The sequence below is a fragment of the Abramis brama genome (genome assembly GCF_963993115.1).
Source record: "Abramis brama genome assembly, chromosome: 2".
Classification (NCBI taxonomy): domain Eukaryota; kingdom Metazoa; phylum Chordata; class Actinopteri; order Cypriniformes; family Leuciscidae; genus Abramis; species Abramis brama.
In genome coordinates this window covers 39,857,436-39,875,645 of record NC_139964.1, presented here as the reverse complement: position 1 = coordinate 39,875,645, position 18,210 = coordinate 39,857,436, and the positions used below count along the sequence as shown (strand labels likewise).

General features: G+C 37.5%; 1 protein-coding gene and 1 long non-coding RNA gene across 2 annotated transcripts; both read left to right on the top strand.

The window, feature by feature from the left end:
- Positions 1-2,418: 2,418 nt before the first annotated feature.
- On the top strand, positions 2,419-2,913 carry LOC311078005 (snaclec stejaggregin-B subunit beta-1-like; the record flags this gene model as incomplete). The annotated part of the gene is made up of 2 exons (XM_084106651.1): positions 2,419-2,478; positions 2,602-2,913. 2 exons carry the CDS (start codon positions 2,419-2,421, stop codon positions 2,911-2,913), a joined length of 372 nt encoding a protein of 123 aa, XP_083962777.1.
- A 13,252-nt stretch (positions 2,914-16,165) lies between these two features.
- LOC311078232 lies at positions 16,166-17,550 on the top strand. Its single transcript, XR_014605080.1, has 2 exons — positions 16,166-16,299; positions 16,378-17,550. It is a non-coding gene; the product is annotated as an uncharacterized lncRNA (long non-coding RNA).
- The last annotated feature ends 660 nt before the right edge of the window (positions 17,551-18,210 follow it).

The window sequence follows — 18,210 nt, the reverse complement described above, 5'->3', positions numbered from 1 at the left end:
TGACCTTACCAATCATGCTTAACCTAATGGTTGTTTGATACAAATACGTTACTGTTGGTCCTTTATCCTGTTCATTTTATGAATGAGGTCAGTAATTTTGCATGCAAACTAATTTTGGTAGTTCAATTAAAAATGTACAAAAATCACAATTGCACTTACTAAGCCAGGATGCCAGCGCAAGGCACAGACGCTTTTGTCACAATATAGACAAAAGACACTGTCCATTGTCTTTTGAGTTTACCTGAAAATTGCGTTTTAAGTGACTCAATCTAATCCAATCTGATCTCCCACATCTGCGCAGCGATTGCGGTTTTCTTAATGTTGGGATACAATAAAAATTCACCCTATCTGTTTTCTAAATGCATGTAACATTTTAAGAATGTTATGACCTCATAAAGTTTAATCAAAATTTAACTTCCAGTGAAAACTTCAGACTTCTCTCTGGTGACGTATGCAGGACTCTCCACTTAAACCCGCCCCTTCAAACTTACGTTCATATGCACCTTTCGGTGCAATGCCACATCTAAATCAACCAAACAACAACCAACACATAGAACCAAGTCACCTGTCCGGCATTTTTTTCTTTTTCAAAAATCCGTTACACTTATGTACTGTACATCATAATATGGAAGAGAAGATCTCTCACTACTTCCATTTTATCGCAACTGAGACAGGCATCAATATTTATCCTACCAGACATTGCAAGCCTTTACAAATTATCTGCATTACATTCTTTATCTAATTAATCCAACCCAATCTAATTAAGATCCTTCAATTAATAGATCCTCTAATGCTTTAAGGCCTGGTTTCAAAGACAGGGCTTAGTATAATTAGAACATGTACTGTAAGTAGCTGTCTTAGCAAAATACATTACTGGTGTGCATCTTGAGACAAAACAATGGCACTGATATATTTTAAGATGTGTCAGTGCAAGTTGCGTTCAATTAAAACAGCTCAAACATGCATTTTAATCTGGGACTAGATTTAACCCTTGTCTGTGAAGCCAGTGGTATGTATTTTACTTTCTCATTACAAGGATTACTTATTTTAATCTAGCACAGGTCACATCAGATTTTTTGGGTCAATTTCCAGTATATCTGACTTTATTTTTTAAAATAAACAAATTTATCAGGATTTGAACATGGATTCCCTTGCGCATACACAAACATAAACTATTTAGACTACACCATCTTAGTTTTTTAAGTTAGTTAACTAAACCATTTACTAAATAATGGTTGGAATAGCATTGACTGAACTGCATCAGTAGATCTAGTTTTTTACCTGACAGGCTTCAATCTTTTAGACACACACAGTATATGATAATTTTGGCATTTACACTCCTTCACATTTTAAGAGAGAGAACATTACGTGAATAACTAATAGCAGCTCTTCAGCACAAAACCAACCGACACAGTGCTCCTCTGTGTGCTTCTGTCCATGTCGTGCATGTCAAATCATAATAAATAAATGTCATTTTTATGTTTCACAAGAATATCAGTATTTATTTATTGATCCTTGTTTATTTCAAATACACTTTATGAATGTTATTTACATATAAACATAACCATTATGTTATTCTGAAATTAAAGGCATTTCGGCAAAACTTTTGCTCATGTATTTGAAGGATACTATTGAATCACTGAGGGTAAACATCATATTATGCAACAATGCATTACTTTATGGAGAGCTTACGACCTGCTAACTACGTTCTGCCTTAAGAACAAATAGGCAAGACTGAGCTAGAACAAAAGGCAAGACTGAGCTAAACTAATCCCGAAGACCTTTATTAGCTGATTCGGTTGTATTTAATTGGCATTTCTGCTCTATGTTTCAATAGGGTTTCCAATCATTTCAGTAAATACAAGAGTAAGATTACATGTGAAGCTGCTTGATTACTTTTTTCATTGATAGATGGACCATTGACAAACATATATAAGGTTATTTTTACTATCAGAGATTTACATATCACAAATACATCACTAAACACTTGAAGTAATAATAGTCAACATTTGGCTAATTTTGGATTGTGCAAGCTAAATCAAACCACAAAAAAAATCCATCAAAAACGTTGACCCCTGTAAAAGTGCTTTTATAATTTGCACACTGATGCCAGGCTATAAACTCCCCTTGATGATGAGTCTGTAGGATTTGCATGTCTACGTCAACACCCAGTTAGAGCTATTTAAAAAAAAAATGCGCCCAACCATTCTTAAACTCCAAACCAGCACACAACAGAGCAGAGCAGAGATGAAGTTATTTCTCACTATATTTTTTCTGTTTGTCCTTTATAGACAAACAACAGGTGCAGTTAGAGTGCACATTTATGTGACCACTCCAATGAACTGCACTGAAGCTCGAAAGTATTGTCAAACACATTATACAGACCTGTCTACAATTACCGGTGAGGAGGACGTCCAGATGGCACAAAAGGCAGCTGGAGGAGATTATGAGCAGAGTTGGTTCAGTTCACTGATTCAGGTAACTAACAACTCGTGCACATTAATGAAGCATCAGGAATCAAGAAATCCAGCTTTATGGATTGCATTGTGTGGGTTTCCTTTTTGGCTGTGTACAAGTACGCATCCTTTTTTCTGTTCTAAGAACTTGATTTTGGTGCAGGAGAAAAAGACATGGGAGGAAGCTCTAGAGTACTGTCGGTTCCGTTACGTTGATCTGGCCTACTTGGATTCTAAGGTGATACCAAATCTGAGTAATGCCCAGACAGAGAGTGTGTGGACAGGCCTGCGTTTCCTGGATGGAAAATGGTTCTGGGTGAGCAAGGAGAATGTTGAGACCAACATCGGTCTGCCCTCATGTCCACATGAGCCGTACCGTTGTGGAGCCCACAACAGCCAGAATGCGCAATGGGAGAACAGAGACTGTGTGGAGAAGCTCAACTTTCTTTGTTTTTAAAGATAAAGGCAAGTGATAAAGTATCATGTGAGAACTGTTTTCAATTTCAACTGACTTTTAATGCATGTTGACAACCCCAAAACATAAATCTTAAGTCATAAGTCTTTATAAAATAAAAGTGATGCACCATGGATGTTATTTACTCTGAGCACAATAGCCCTTAATAGCATATTCCTTAACAGAACACTGAATACAAAGAAGAATAGGTCTGCATTGAAGAGGACCACCCCCTTTTTTTTTTTTCAAAATGTGTCTAAAAACATTTAGCCTACATTTGCTACAATTTGAGTGTGGCTTTGCACAAAAACACTAATTTTCATATTTTCAGAATTGTGTGCATATGTTTTAGGTATTTACATATTTGTTTCCTATTTTATTTGCTTTTTATTTGTTTTGAATGAAATGTTTCCTATGTTTAAACATGTTGAAATACAGGCCGGTGGGTGATATGGAATGGCATAATAATTATTTTAAAATTTATTTAAGTTAAATTTAATATGTTCATGTTTTCAATAGTAGTAGAATTTTATATAAAAAGAATAGGCCTATATTATATTTCAAATATATTGCAGATACGGGTACTAAAACAAAATGTGTTACAACAACCTCTGATCTTCTCTGTTTGTAATATAAGTCCTAAATTGTCAAGAGATGGATTAATATGAGATTAAGGCGGGTTGGAGTGTTCTTAAACCCATAAGCCTAATAATTTCTGGCTCTTGCTGGCTTTTATCTGAAATTCTTTATTGCAGATGCTCCCCTTCATACTTTTCTCTTTGTTTGGCATCCATCACAGCAAAGTTAACACCAGAGGTCACTATCTCCTCTGGTATTAAGGGTTAGTCGCTATGGTTAGTTGCACACCTGTTTGTTCACGTGAATATCCTGCATATTTCCATGTTTTACAAGCATTTTCCAAGTTCACATTCTTTGTTCATGCTTTGTTTTTGTTTTACCTTCAATACAATGTAATGTTGATTGTGGTTATTTTGCATGGATTAGTAGATTTATGAGATTTGCATTGTGTATTTGACTGTCATTTAAACTGCACATATATCTTAATGAAACGTTGAAGTCTATATTATATAAAAAATGCACATTAAATATAATAACATAAGTTTAACAAAAGTTTTGTTGTCAACTCTAATTTATTTAGTTTTGTCATTTATATAAAGTCTGTGTTGCTTCCACAGTCTTTTAGGAAAGGGAGGAGTGACTAAAAATGAGCTCAGACATGTAAGAAGATCTAACACTCACCAGGGGGCGGAAGACACAAGGCTTTAATGAATGTTTAGACGAATTGGATTACACCTCACATTCCACTGATATTGTTTAATGGTATGATAATATTGATAATGTATTTAGTCAGGAAATGCAGTTTGAATGATGTTTGCCATTACATCAGACCAATTTTATTTTGCCATGATTATTGATTGCTCCACTGCAATGATCAGATATCAAAATGATCAAAATAAAATAGCACATAAAGTCCTATTTATTAACTTGACAAATGTTTTACATGAGAGAAGTTTTAAGTTTTACGTTATGCTTTCCTCACTGTTCCATTTGACAGCCTGTTTATTCAGCTGCTATTAGTACACTGTAAACCCAAATAAGTTGGCGAAACTCAAAAAAAATGCAAGGCAGACCCTGCGTGTCAATCTCCATACTATCCATCCTAAAAAGTATTAGAATAAGAGTGTCCCAAAGCATAGTATGTTGAAAAGAGTGTGCCAGAAGGCCCCAGATGGTCTACTATTTCCGGTGGATTTTCGAAGTGTGGATCCGTGCTCACTATAACTTTTGGTCCAGTCCAAAATGGTCATGCCCTTCACTCGCTAACTTCCCTCTGTCTCGTTCACTCGGATGTACGTCATTGCTTACGTTGCATGAGTGCCCACTACTGGCAGAACCTTTGCAATAGGCTGAATTGGAACGTGCCCTTGATCACTTAGAATCCACTATGGGGTTGATTTATTATTTATTCCTTTCCCTTAAAAATTGTGTAATGCAGCATTCTACATGTATATAGGTGTGTTTGAGTTGTTTAAAAAAATTGTTTTTAAATGATTAATATATCATATAGTTGTTTGTGGTGGGGTAAATTAAACACAATATGCGTTGACGCCTTCACTTCACTTCACTTCAAAATGGGGGCAAGGATTCCCCCGAGGGGAAGTGCTTAGGGAAGTTTGCAAGTGCTTGTCTAAAAGTGGACTGGAACGCAGCCTATAATGGCTAATATTACCCACTGTGCTTTGGAGGAGGAACTACAAACATGAGTAAAAAGCATGGACAGTAAAAGAAATGGACACAGCGACCCCATAGACTTCGACGGAGACCAGTGAAGTCAATTAGAAGCACTCTCTTCCTGATGGCTGAGCGTCCTGCGCAGACTCAAATGGAGCTTGACGACGTAGATGTGACGTGAGCAGTTGTAAGTCTTCTAGTAGCTGTGCCAAGAGAAATCTGAATCATTCCCTTCCGAACCTTGCAGAGACGGAGAGTGTGAGTAGGAGGTGTCCACGAGCTAGGAGCAGGAGCAACTTTTGGTAAGTATTCTGATTAATTATTTTGTCATTTTGCCTCCACGTCCCCCCGATTGCCCGCGAGCTTCTCCTCCTGTCTATACGGTAATTTCTCTACTGTGCAACAGAGAGTCGCTTGGTTATGACGCAATCGTTAGCCTATTTTTACAAAAACGGCTTCTACGGGGCCATAACATAAGATACAAGGTAATGGAGCCTTTTATACATTGTCGTGTTTCTTTAGAAATAAACAATGGACAAATGGAGTCTTTAAACGCCTCAGATGTAAAGTTATTCGCTGTCAAAGTGACGCCAAAATGAATGGGAGTCAATGGAATGCTAACAGCAGGTGATGGCTTGTTAGCCAATGGATGCCCCCATATAAGGTATGCTTTCCGGGTGCTGGATTACCCCCTTTAAAAAGAGTTAAAAAACTACAAAACATGGCGGATATGCGCGACCGACGGTGAGAGGTTTAGATAAAGGTTTGAGTGACTAATCAAAGTTTAACCTGCTAAAAAAATATTTATTTAATGTTATCTGTGTTATATTTCATCTAAAATAACAATGTAGACTTTTAAATGCATCATTAATAATGCATTAATATGAGGAGCGTCTCTGCATGAAAGACGCGTGACTGCAGATCAACAAGCTTCAATATTTCTCTCTGATACGGTAGGAACTGAAATGAAATTAAATGTGGAGGATTTTAACTGTGACAAGATGACTGACAGGTCAGTTTACTGTGACAGGATGCGACAGGAAGCAACTGTTTAAGACGCAATTGTATGTCCCAAAGTCTACTGTTCTGCTACACACTCAAAAGTATACTTTTCCTTCACAAAAAGAGTACAAACTTTTAGGGCGTAAGGCAAGGCAAGGCAAGTTTATTTATATAGCACATTTCATACACAATGGCAATTCAAAGTGCTTTACATAGAAGAAATTAAAATAATTAAAAGAAATAAGAATAATTAAAACAGTTTAGAAAAATAAAATACAGTACAATACAAACAGTCAGACGAACAGCGGCACATTGCTCATTCAGTAAATGCATAGCTAAACAGATGTGTTTTGAGTCTGGATTTGAATGTGACTATAGTAGGAGCACGTCTGATCTCCTCTGGAAGCTGGTTCCAGCTGCGGCTGGCATAATAGCTAAAAGCGGACTCGCCATGCTTAGAGTGAACCCTTGGTATTTCTAGCTGATATGATCCTAATGATCTGAGTGATCTATGACAGTAAAAGTAGTAAAAGCGTAGTAAAAGTAGACGAACTGAGATGCAGCAAATCAGTTGCCTCAAATTTTTTAAAGTCCGCGTGAACCGGAAGTTGCAAACGACTTTTCTCCAGTGTTGTGATGTATTTCCCAGTGAAACGGAATATTGAACAGAGGGCAGGGTTTTACTCTAGCGCTCCTCCTCTCCATCTCTCACTCATAGCAGACTAACGGTTTGAGGGGACTGGTTAAGCGTTTCCAAACCCAAGCCGTCAAACCTACATCATCAGAGAAGGAACCATTCCAGACCGGAAGTAACTTTTCAGACTTTGATTAAAGATTACGACGGCAAACAATTTTTTTCTGTGTATTAACTTGCACGGATTAATTTTTCACCACAAGACTAGTAATATGCGCTAACAAAGTAAATAGGGTCAATTTTGATTTCAGCTGGACTTTAAGTTAAAGGGATACTTCACCGATTAGCATTAAGCTTTGTATCAGTAGAAACCCGGTAGTTTTTTTGAATGACCGTGTTTCCCTTCCTCATGTCTCCCTGATACAAGAGATTTCTGTATTGTGTGTCTGGAAAAAACCTCCGATGACGCAAAAATCGTCATTTTGCCTCATCGGAGGCTTTTTTGGCCAGAGGCTAGAGACCACAGCCAGTAGTAGGAGCTTGTTCCGCATGTTTTCGTCCCGCCCATAGGGGGTGGGATCTCACAATAAAACAGCGTTTTTTCAGTTTCGAGTCAACTAGTAGCCTAGTTGTATCATTTCTTCCGATACTGCCCTCTGTAACCGGTAGGCGTGGCTTGGGAGTGGCCTCATAGGGCAGCGAAGCAAGTGCATTCTGGGAGTTGTTGTCTTTCATCCACATGAGCCAAAAATAAATTTTCTGGCTTTTCTCAGTCTAGAAGGCACCAACTTCTAAAATAATTTCACATTTCTACTACATAAATTACCCAATTCATAATACACATTCATCTTTCCAGCGGTGAAATTTCCCTTTAAGAAATGTTAAGTTTAAGCAGTACTCATACATTTGACTTGTTCTTAACTTGAAATGTTTGAGTACACTAATTCATACATTTAACTTGAAATTTTCATGTAACCTCAATGTGAATTTTTTTATTTTTATTAACTTAGCTAGCTATAACAAGCTAGATCAATAAATGCTATCTTATTAATTAGCTAACATGTTAACAATAGCATATTATAGCACTTGCTGTATAGCAATATGAAATTTCTAACATACTTAATCTCAAACTAAGCCGCAAGCACCACTTGTCACCATGATGGTAACTATCCTAAAACCAACATTATCAGAAATTCTTTTAAATCAGCATAACAAAACATTAATCACTACTAAATCTCCCATTTAACATTAATCTTGCACACACACACAAAAAAAACAACAACATTATATTACACTCAATTTTAGCACTTACTCTCCCTTTCGAGTGCCATGGACAAAGCATGCTGGGAAATAGAAATCCCAGCCGTTTCAGTTAAACTTAAGTTTGTCTAAATTAAAAGAAATAATTTCATAAAACTCAAAACAATGAAAGTTTACTTAAAATATATCAGTTCTGTGAACTTGAAATAAAAAGAAAGTGCTATACTCATAAAAGTTAATTTGACTGAACTAATTAATTTAATGTCCTACTCAATCCAAATAATTATTTTGAGCGTTAGGGTTTACAGTGTACTATGTTACTAGATTTTAAACTAAAAATAAGTATACTTTCAGTCTACTTTTTGTATACTTTATGCCAGGGCAACTTCGGTCCTGGACGGCCACTGTCCTACAGAGTTTAGCTCCAACCCTGAAAAAATCACCTGCCTGTAATTTTCTAGTAATCCTGAGGACCTTGATTAGCTTGTTCAGGTGTGTTTGATTAGGGTTGAAGCTAAACTCTGTAGGACAGTGGCCCTCCAGGACCGAAGTTGCCCATCCCTGCTTTATGCACTTAGAAATATACTTAAATTTGCACTTAAGTATACTTCTGCTGACAGAAAAGTCCATGTAGTCTATTACCCTTGTACTCAATCTTTTGATCAAGATATTAAAGCTGCAGTCCGTAGTTTTTCCTCTTTGTTCAAAATCTGCAATTGCAGTTATTCGCGTAATTATCAACTTTACGTGGGTTGTGCCTCAGCTCGACACAGCGTGGATGAATCCAATGTTTTGAGGAGAATGTGTGGCTGTTAGTCACCGCGCCAGTGTGGATACTGTCATTCGGATTCACAGATTCTACTTTTTGGAAGTATGACCAACATAAGAATTTTCACCGGAAAATGTCATCTGAACAAGTAAGTAACATCCTCTTTTGTTCTGACCAACTAAGGGGAAAAAAAGCATTACATAAATCGCGCTGAATAAATCTAACAATTGCTTATGTCTTACCTGTCCAGCAGAAAAAAGCCATCTCTGCGTCCGTTTTGAACCCCTTCAAAACACGGAGTTCACGCCAACTTTCAAAAGCCCTTCCGATATTTATCCTTGTTTTCTCATAGCCTACTAGTCGAGACACCTTCTTTATGTGATGTGACGTAATGATGCAAAGACATGCTCGAATTTCGAATAATTTTTAAATAAAAAATCATGGGATAGTAACATGACCATGCACACTTCAGAATCTACGGTGGAAGAAGGTCATCTATGTACTTTTTGCCTACTCTTTTATAAATACTGTGAATTTGGATATATTTATTTTATCACATACTGTTTTTCACCTACTATATAGGGACGTAGCCTATGTGATTTTGGATGCAGCCATATAGTGTCCCAGTGAATAAAATATACACTAACATGTATTCGAAATGCATTTATTTTGTGCCAAGTATACTACAGATACATTTACATTTTTATCTACTTACCCTGCAATTGTACTTTTGGAATACTAAACCGGTATTGGCTACTTAAAGTCTGCTAAATTGGAACAACAAATTTTGCACTAAATGCACTTTAATTGTGCAGAAGTAGTGCTGAAGTCCAACTAAAGCTATACTTAAGTATACTTGATTGTGCTGAAGTGGAACTATTGCAAGTATACTTAAGGTACACTTTAAATATCTTGCATTTAAAGACTGATATTATACAGAGATCATGCAATCCTTATTAATAATGATGATATGAAAACACATCTTAGGCTTAATATTAAGAAATGAAATAATTAAAGGGGTCATATAATGGTACATGAACTTTTACAAGTTGATTGTACTGAAATGTGTGTTGGCAGTGCCTGTACACAACCATCATAAAATGATAAAAATCCATCCAGTCGGTTTTTTTTAATCTTCTTATATGTTTCCTCCTGTCTCAAATCAAGCTGTTCGATATTGTGACGTCACAATATCGACGCCCCTCCCACGATGGCTGATTGACAGCAGCGTTTCAAACACAGACCCGCCCTCGCGTTGATAGCTGGAGTGCTGAGTAGAATGGCGTCTAGCGATTGTGGTGTTCTGTTCTTGGGTGTAATAACGAACACAGCAGTCATATTGATGATGTTTCTAAATCCGTACACTGTAAAAAGTGAACAGTTGGATCAACTTAAAAAAATTACTTCAATTGGTAACACCTAAAGAAATTAAGTTTTCTCAACTTAAATTATCACATTTTATCGTGAAAAACGTGATAATTTAAGTTGAGAAAACTTAATTTCTTTAGGTGTTACCAATTGAAGTAATTTTTTTAAGTTGATCCAACTGTTCACTTTTTACAGCTGAAGACGCAGTGGCTGAGTTTGTTTTCGAAGGGAATATTCCCCACGATCAACATCAATGCTGTCATGTTTGCGCGAATCATTTCACCAGACTGCTTTACAAACGAGGGTCAGTATAAAGCTGGATTTGCTAAGAAGCTGCTCCAGAAAAAAGGATCAGTACCAACTATTCGTGTTCCTGCTGAACCTCCAGAAGAACAAGTGAGTGTAACGTTTTATTGACCTTATATTAATCTTTATATTAATCTTTGCAAATAGCTTGCACGCTTCACGATGAATGTGGCTATTTTTACACTCAGGGTACATTATGGCATGTTTTCTATGTACGACGTTCTCAATATAATTCATAATCCCACGTTTATAATGAACAACGCGTTATGGTTTTTGTATTATTATTTTAAACGGTGTACGCACAGAACAGAGGGGCGGGGTGAGCAAAGCTCATTATCATTTAAAGACACATGCACTGAAACGGCGTGCTGAAAACAGAGCTGTTTTTGACCAGGTATTTTCTTAATACCTGGTGTGTTTTCTTACAATACTAATGAGAATTTTTAATTAAAGTATATTACAAACTTTTCATTTAGACCCTAAAGAATCATATTAGCTTGTACAAAAATGACATTATATGACCCCTTTAAGAAAACATTGTGCAATAATGAAATACTCCAAATAAAGTTTACTTATAATTGTGATATGTCAATAAATATTTTCATGGATTTGAAGTATCCTTAATAGCCAATATGAAATACATTTTTAAGGGTTTTTGTTGTTGTTGCTGTTGTTGTTGTTATTTTACTAGGGGTAATGTTTAATTTATGCAACTTGAAATGTTAAAATTGTAATGTACAAATTAACATTACTCTTCTCAGTCAGGAACTTTTAGCTACAAATAGATAAATCTGTTGAAAATATGTTTAATATTTAGCCTACTTGTTTGCTTACTGTAGATGACACTGTCGGTCTCTTAAGGGCGCTTTCACACTAGCACTTTTGGTGCGCACCCGGGTTCGAATGACGTCATAGTTCGGTTCGTTTGGATGATGTGAACGCTGTTTTCCGAACTCGGGTGCGCACCCGCGAACCGTACTCGAGTCCGCTTAAAAAGGTGGTCTGGGGTACGGTTCATGTGAACTCGGGTACGGTTCGCTGCTGATATGAATGCAATCGTACCAAATCGCGGAAGTGAACCGCTATTGATGACGTATAATCTGGTGCGTGCGTGTGTGTTTAACAACTGTAAAAGTGTCTATACGCTTACCTTGACGAAAACCGGGATTGACGCACTGCAAGCAGAGAGATGATTTCTGCTTGCCTCCACAAAAATTGTCCTCAGCGTACATCCCACTGTCTTTGGAACGGTTTTAATACTTTTGCGGCAGACAGACGCAAGTGTGTTTCTGTATCTTTTCTTTGAAAACAAAACCAAAGGTTCATAAAAAGAACAGCAAATGTGAAGCGAGCAATTCTATCCATTTTGACGCCTTTTCATAGCGGTTACCAAGCAACGCGAGTACGCGCCAGCTGCAGCTTGATGATGCAAGCGTACCAGGGTTCGGATACAAATAATATAATGTGAACACAGTCCATCGGGGGCTGGGGGAGGGGGGGAGTAATCGAACTTGGGTTCGGAACAGGCAATCGAACCAAGTGTGAAAGCACCCTTAATCTAAACATTAGCATGTACATGTTTATGATCAAGTGCAAGGAACAAGTTAGATATCAAAATTAAGAATTACAGCAGGTTACTTTAAACAAGTTATCTTAAATGTAATTGTGGTCGTTGGATCAAGCACTCTGTTCAGAAGAAAAAAACATTCAAGTTTAATTATTTGTAAATTGTTTCTAAATATTTAAAAATATGCAAACCTTTGTTGGCTTACATTTATTTTAAATCACCATTTAATTGTTGATGCATATGTAAAGACCACTGAGAGTGATATTTCTTATCACTTCAGAGTGAATATTATTGGGAAAGACTTCAATAAATCTGTTACTCATGTTTTTTTCTAGCAGATTATTTTTGAACATCTCCTCACAGTATTTGGTCCATGCACCGTCTGTTATCTGTTATCTGTTATCACCGACAGTATCTTTGATCAGGTCTAAGTTATACTGTGCAGTTGCGCTGGGCAGGTCTGTGAACTTTGACCTACAGTATTTAAAAAGCATCTTCCAAAGTCAAATTCACAGGTACAAGCCTCAATTTAAGTTGTCTTAACAGAGGAAAAGACGTTCAGCATATATACAGTAATTATAACTAATCATAGAAAGAAAAAAAACAGAAAGCATTTAAGTAATGTGATTCCAAGCTTCAGAAATGTTTCCTCCTGCTGCTTCTACCAACATCTGGTGTTCCTTCTTATTAGTGATGATGGACAGATATAGTACTTAGTACAGTATGAATAAGCATCATTCCAGGTCATTGGAGTGGACATAAATGTGTACTCTATAACCTGTAGTCAGTCCATAAAGCACAAACAGGAAAAGTCCAGTGAGAGTCAACTTCATCTCTGCTGCAGTGAGCTGGTTTGGTTTAAGGATGGTTAAGCACTGAACAGTTTATCAACCTCACTGGGCTGCTGACACGGAACATGCAAATCCTACAAAATCCCACAACAACATCATCCAACGTATTTCTGATACAACAGCATGATATTTTTTCTTTTTTTGCATCATTGTGCAATATGTCTGAGTGAGTAATATGTCTGAGTGTCAATCAGCACTGAATGTGTATCTAAGGTGTAATAACTGATGACATAATGTTCATGCTAAGAAATGTAAATGTATAGACAAAGGCAAATCAGCATTTCGATTGTGCATGTGGAGGTTCTTTGCATGCATAAATGGATCCAAAGCAATGCAAACAACAGCTATATTTGTTTGTTGTGTCATTTTCACAGCAACTGATATTTTACAAACAACCAAAATCAGCCACAGAAGAGATATTACCCCTTCATGTGATTTGGTGTAAAACATTTATAAACAAGAGAGGGGGAGAAATTGCTTTTATAATGAAATGTGTTTTCTTTAAGTGTGGTTTTATCTTTGCATAGTCTGAACTTGCAAATTTGAAATGAAAACTCAGTCTGTTTATATTTCCCCATTCATTCTGCATGCAAATAATTCAAATTCACAGGATTGGACTTGATGTACATTGACACTTTAAATCATGAATTTAGTGTAAAGTTTGTTAAAGCCACACCGCGGACTTTGTGAACTAAAGAGTTGACGCATACGAGTTATTTTAAATGATTCCTCAGGCCAATATACAGCGTTTGACACTATTAATGCTCCGAGCGGGGCTGCCCTCTTGAAATACCGCCTATGTAAGTTTGGAGAAGACGGACCGTCGTTGGCCAGGTCATGTGACCTGGAGAACGTATCGCTTTACGGCCATCACGTGACCATAGGCTCTGATATACACAAATCCGCCGCGAACTCTATAGGCGCTGCCATCTTGCCTGCCGCCATTACTGCGTGCCTGCGAAGTGTGAGGGTGTGACACTTGCCGGTGTCCTCTAATGACATTTCAATGAAAGCGGATCCTGGGGCTTAAATATTGTGATTGTCAAAACATTTTAGTTACTAAACTTAATTTTATTAGGTTTAGTGACAACATGTTGCAATGTTTATATTATATGGTACAATTTCTGGTACGTTTTTTTTATTATTGCTTGAAACAATTTCAGGATTTCAATTCAGTTCAATTCTTGTGATTTGTTTTAATATTGACTAATTTGGATAAATATTAGGTACACAACATAGGCGTTATTTTTTCTCAAGAAAAAAAATTCTCACCTAATGCTGTAAGTTAAACATACAGAGTTATCAGCTGGCAGTATTATTTAAGGTTAAAAATAACTCAAATTAAATATAATGCGTTTTTTTTATTATAATAACAACTTTGTTTAATGATATAAGAAAACATATAATAAATATGTAATATAGTACACATATTTAGCAAAATACTCTCTATAGCTTTTTTTCTTTTCATGAGGTAAATGTTATGTGACATAATTGTTCTCCAGCTGTTTTATTGACCCTTTCCGCGGTTAAAAAACACTTATCGATTGATCGATATTATGTATGATGAATATACATTTCGGTAGGTTATGCTACTGTTTCTTTTAACATTGTTCATTCGTGTTTATTTACTATTAAGTTATGATCGGTTCACGTGCCATAGGGATCTGTCACGTCACATTTGCAAACGCCAAAATATTTATTGTTTGAATTTCATAATAAAATTGACAGAATCTGAGAGCTGAGCTTTTTTTTATATCATAACTAACCTGCTCTGTCTACTCTGTCGGTCTCCGTGTCCTCTTTGCTTCACGATTTTTATGTGCGTGAGAAAATGGATGTGGCGTGAGAGCGTGTGAAAAGTGTCAATTGCGTGAGTCTCACGGTGAAAGCGTGAGAGTTGGCAGCTTACAGGTATTCAACATTATTTTATTAATCATCTGGCATGCGAGCTTCAGAACCTAAAGTACAGGGCATTGATTGAAGGTCAGAATTACATGAGCTCCGGATGGATTGGCCAGATACTGCATACCTTCGCAGATGAGCTCACATTAAAAGGTGTCGTGCGGTTTTCACAGGCAGTGAACTCGTACCATAATGTGTCAGTAACAATATAGAGAGAAAACTGCAAAGTTCTCGAAGTAGTGTGTGACTGCATGGCCGGCCGAGGGAAGTGTTGTAGCCATACAGCAGGGCGACTGTACAAAATTAAAGATGAATAGATAAAAATAACATTTCGTACAGCTACATCTGCTACAGCCGCCTACGGGACCAACGCTACTTCCTTAGCAGCCAGGCACGCGGTAATCCGTGTTTCGCCGGATTTGTCTATAAAGGCTAGATGTCTCGTGCTCGCTGCTGGCCAATGGAGGTCGACGTCCGCACGTGGCGGCCATCTTGCCACAGTGTGCTCGCTCACTCGTTTAATGGTGCATGTACTTTTAAATAACCATAACTTGCTCAATTTGCTACCGATTTTCAAACGGTTTGGTTTGTTATAAACGTCAGAGATGTAGTTATGACACTGCATACATACAGTGCATACATATGAATAATTATAACATACATGTTCAAGCATTCAGAATTATAGCCACGTTAATAACGTTTGTAATAAACCAAACCGTTTGTAAATCCGTCAAGATTTCAGCGAGATAAGAGGATTTGTGTGCATGCTGATCATTCACCTTAATGCACAGCTTCACTGTGACAAGATGGCCGAACGGTGATGCCGGAAGTGACTGCGCCATAAGACATCTAGCGTTTATATATGATATCTATGATTCCTTCCCTCAAACCCAGAGCCATAGAGAGATATGGCTCTGCTCAAACCGCTTCAAACTTTTGAAAGGTGGTGTGTAGGGCCAAAATGAACAGAAATGAACAGAAATGCCCCCCAAATTAAAGAAAATGGGCAAAATACACCACACAATTAAACTAAATCTATTATGGCTGTCGTGATTCAAATTAAATGTGAAAATGAATTAAAAGTGTCGATTGAGGCATCACAATAGATCTGCTCGTTTAAAAAAAAAAATTAAACATCATTCCCTCGGAATAGATACAAATGAGCAAATGATAAAGCTTGGGTTGCTGAATATTAGATCCCTTACTTCAAAAGCACTTATTGTTAATGATATTATTACAGACTATAATCTAGATGTGCTGTGTTTGACAGAAACCTGGCTAAAACCAAACGATTACATTACTTTAAATGTGACCACCCCGCAAGATTACTGTTATGATTGTAACCGGATGAATGAGGTGATGGACATTAGTGAGCACCTATCAGCAGGTAATCCACCCTATTTAAGAGCTGGTTGGCTGTAGCCCGGGATGCGTCACGTTCGACTCCGCCTCCTTCCAGTGTTTACAGTGGCTGTAGGTATGTGTGTTAGCATATAGCAACTTCTGTTTTTAGTTTGTTTGTATGTAGGGGACTAATTATTAGTGTTGTGTTTAGCTTGTCTGTCTTCTCCGGTTTTCCTTCGGTTTGTCGCAGTGGTTGCATATGCTGGCTGCTCGCCTTTCAGGTATGTGTGAACTGTTGATGGAAAGCGTATTGTTTGTCTTTATTTGGGGGTTTAGGATCGGCTGATTGTGTTGAGTTATGTGCAGTGTCCCTGTAGTCTATCTGAACAGCGGATTGCATGATTTGAGTACCCGTGCCTGTGAAAGGACAAGCACATTGTGCGAATGCATCGTCTACTTCCGGTAAGTGTTATTGCGCATGTAGTTACGAGCTGAAAGTTTAGCCATTGAGGCATAAATCTTAGTGTTTCTTTGTATTTGGCTTAGGATTTTCCCTCTCGTCCGGCGATCTTGTTCTTCCTGCTGGTGCTATAAAAAGCTATTACAGCCCCGTCGATTCCTTGCTGCCAGATTAAGAGCGCATCGTATTTTCCTGCTCCACTGTCGCTACCGTGTGCAATACAAACTTTTTGCCATCTGTGAGAAGATCGTCACCCCACTGATGAGGGGGACCGTTGCTGTCTGGTTTTATTTATTATTTGTTGATTTAATGTTTCTTTTATTGAACTTTTGAGGTTAACACTTGGTGTCAAAAATGGAACACCAAACTATCTGCTTGTGAGCTCATTGCGTGAATGGAGTTATTTATTTATGGTCTGTGTTTACACCTTTGTATGTTATTCGTGATTGTCTATTAATGGTGATATTATCTGCTCATGACCGTACCCTAAACATCATCCAACTGGGCTTTAGTGCAGTTGGTATGTTGAAGTTTGGTTATTAATTATTTTTTGTGATTTTCGTTTCAGGTGCTGAGGTTCCACGGGTGGAGGATCTCTTGTGGTGGTGGTGTTTTCTTCGAATGTTTGCCGTGACACTTTTGAAGTCTTTGCTGTGTGTGTGAGTGTGCTTTTGGTAAATTAAGTTTAGTGATCCCTCCTCCCGTGGTTTGCCTCAGCCCTGTTAGTCTGTGTCTTTTTTTCTATGGTGTCTGTGTAACCAGTGTATTGAAAGAGTGTGTGTTTATTCAAATGTGTTTTTGTTTACTTGAATGTGTTTGTAACTCAAAACCTTGTCAGTATAGCTCCAGGTTGCCTTTTTAACGTGACTACCCTGCTGCTTTAAATTAAATTTTGTATAAATAAATTTTTTGTATATTTTCATATCCACGTCTCTGCCTACCTTTATTAGAGAATCGAACCTGAGTGACCTAGTAATAGTAACTTGAGTGTTGTCCATATTTCCCGGGGCGAAATTCCCCGGGTGGCGTAGTCGAAATTCTTTCTACCTGTAATACCGCTCTTGTGCCACATAAACATGAACCTCGTCTGAAAGGCAAAAGGGGAGGTGTTGCTGTAATTTATAGTAATATTTTTATACTTCAATCTTGAAATGTTTCAACTTTAATATTTTTTTACGTATTTCTTTCTTTCTTTTTCCGTTGCGGTTCAGGGCTTCCGTAGTCTATTTTGATCATGCTATGACATTTTCTCGTTGTGCCGCTGGCTCTAGAGGCAGTATTTTCTAACCATGTCGGGGGAGTTTTATGCGTATGCGTTTTAGAATAATGTCACTTGCCAGGTCATGTAAGGGGTAGACCACAGAATTTATTATACTTGTCAAAACAAAAATAGGAACTCCACTATGTCTCTCTTTACATTTATTTTGTCCTGTTGTCGGCTTCAGCTAAGAAAATAAATAGTTCGCCCCACACGTCTAAAAATTTTAGCACACTTTAGATAACCTCCCGCAACGAGCGCAGGTTCTTTGGTGGAGCTCTGCTTTGAATAGAGTTCCATCGTGACAAATGAATGGACTACTTGCG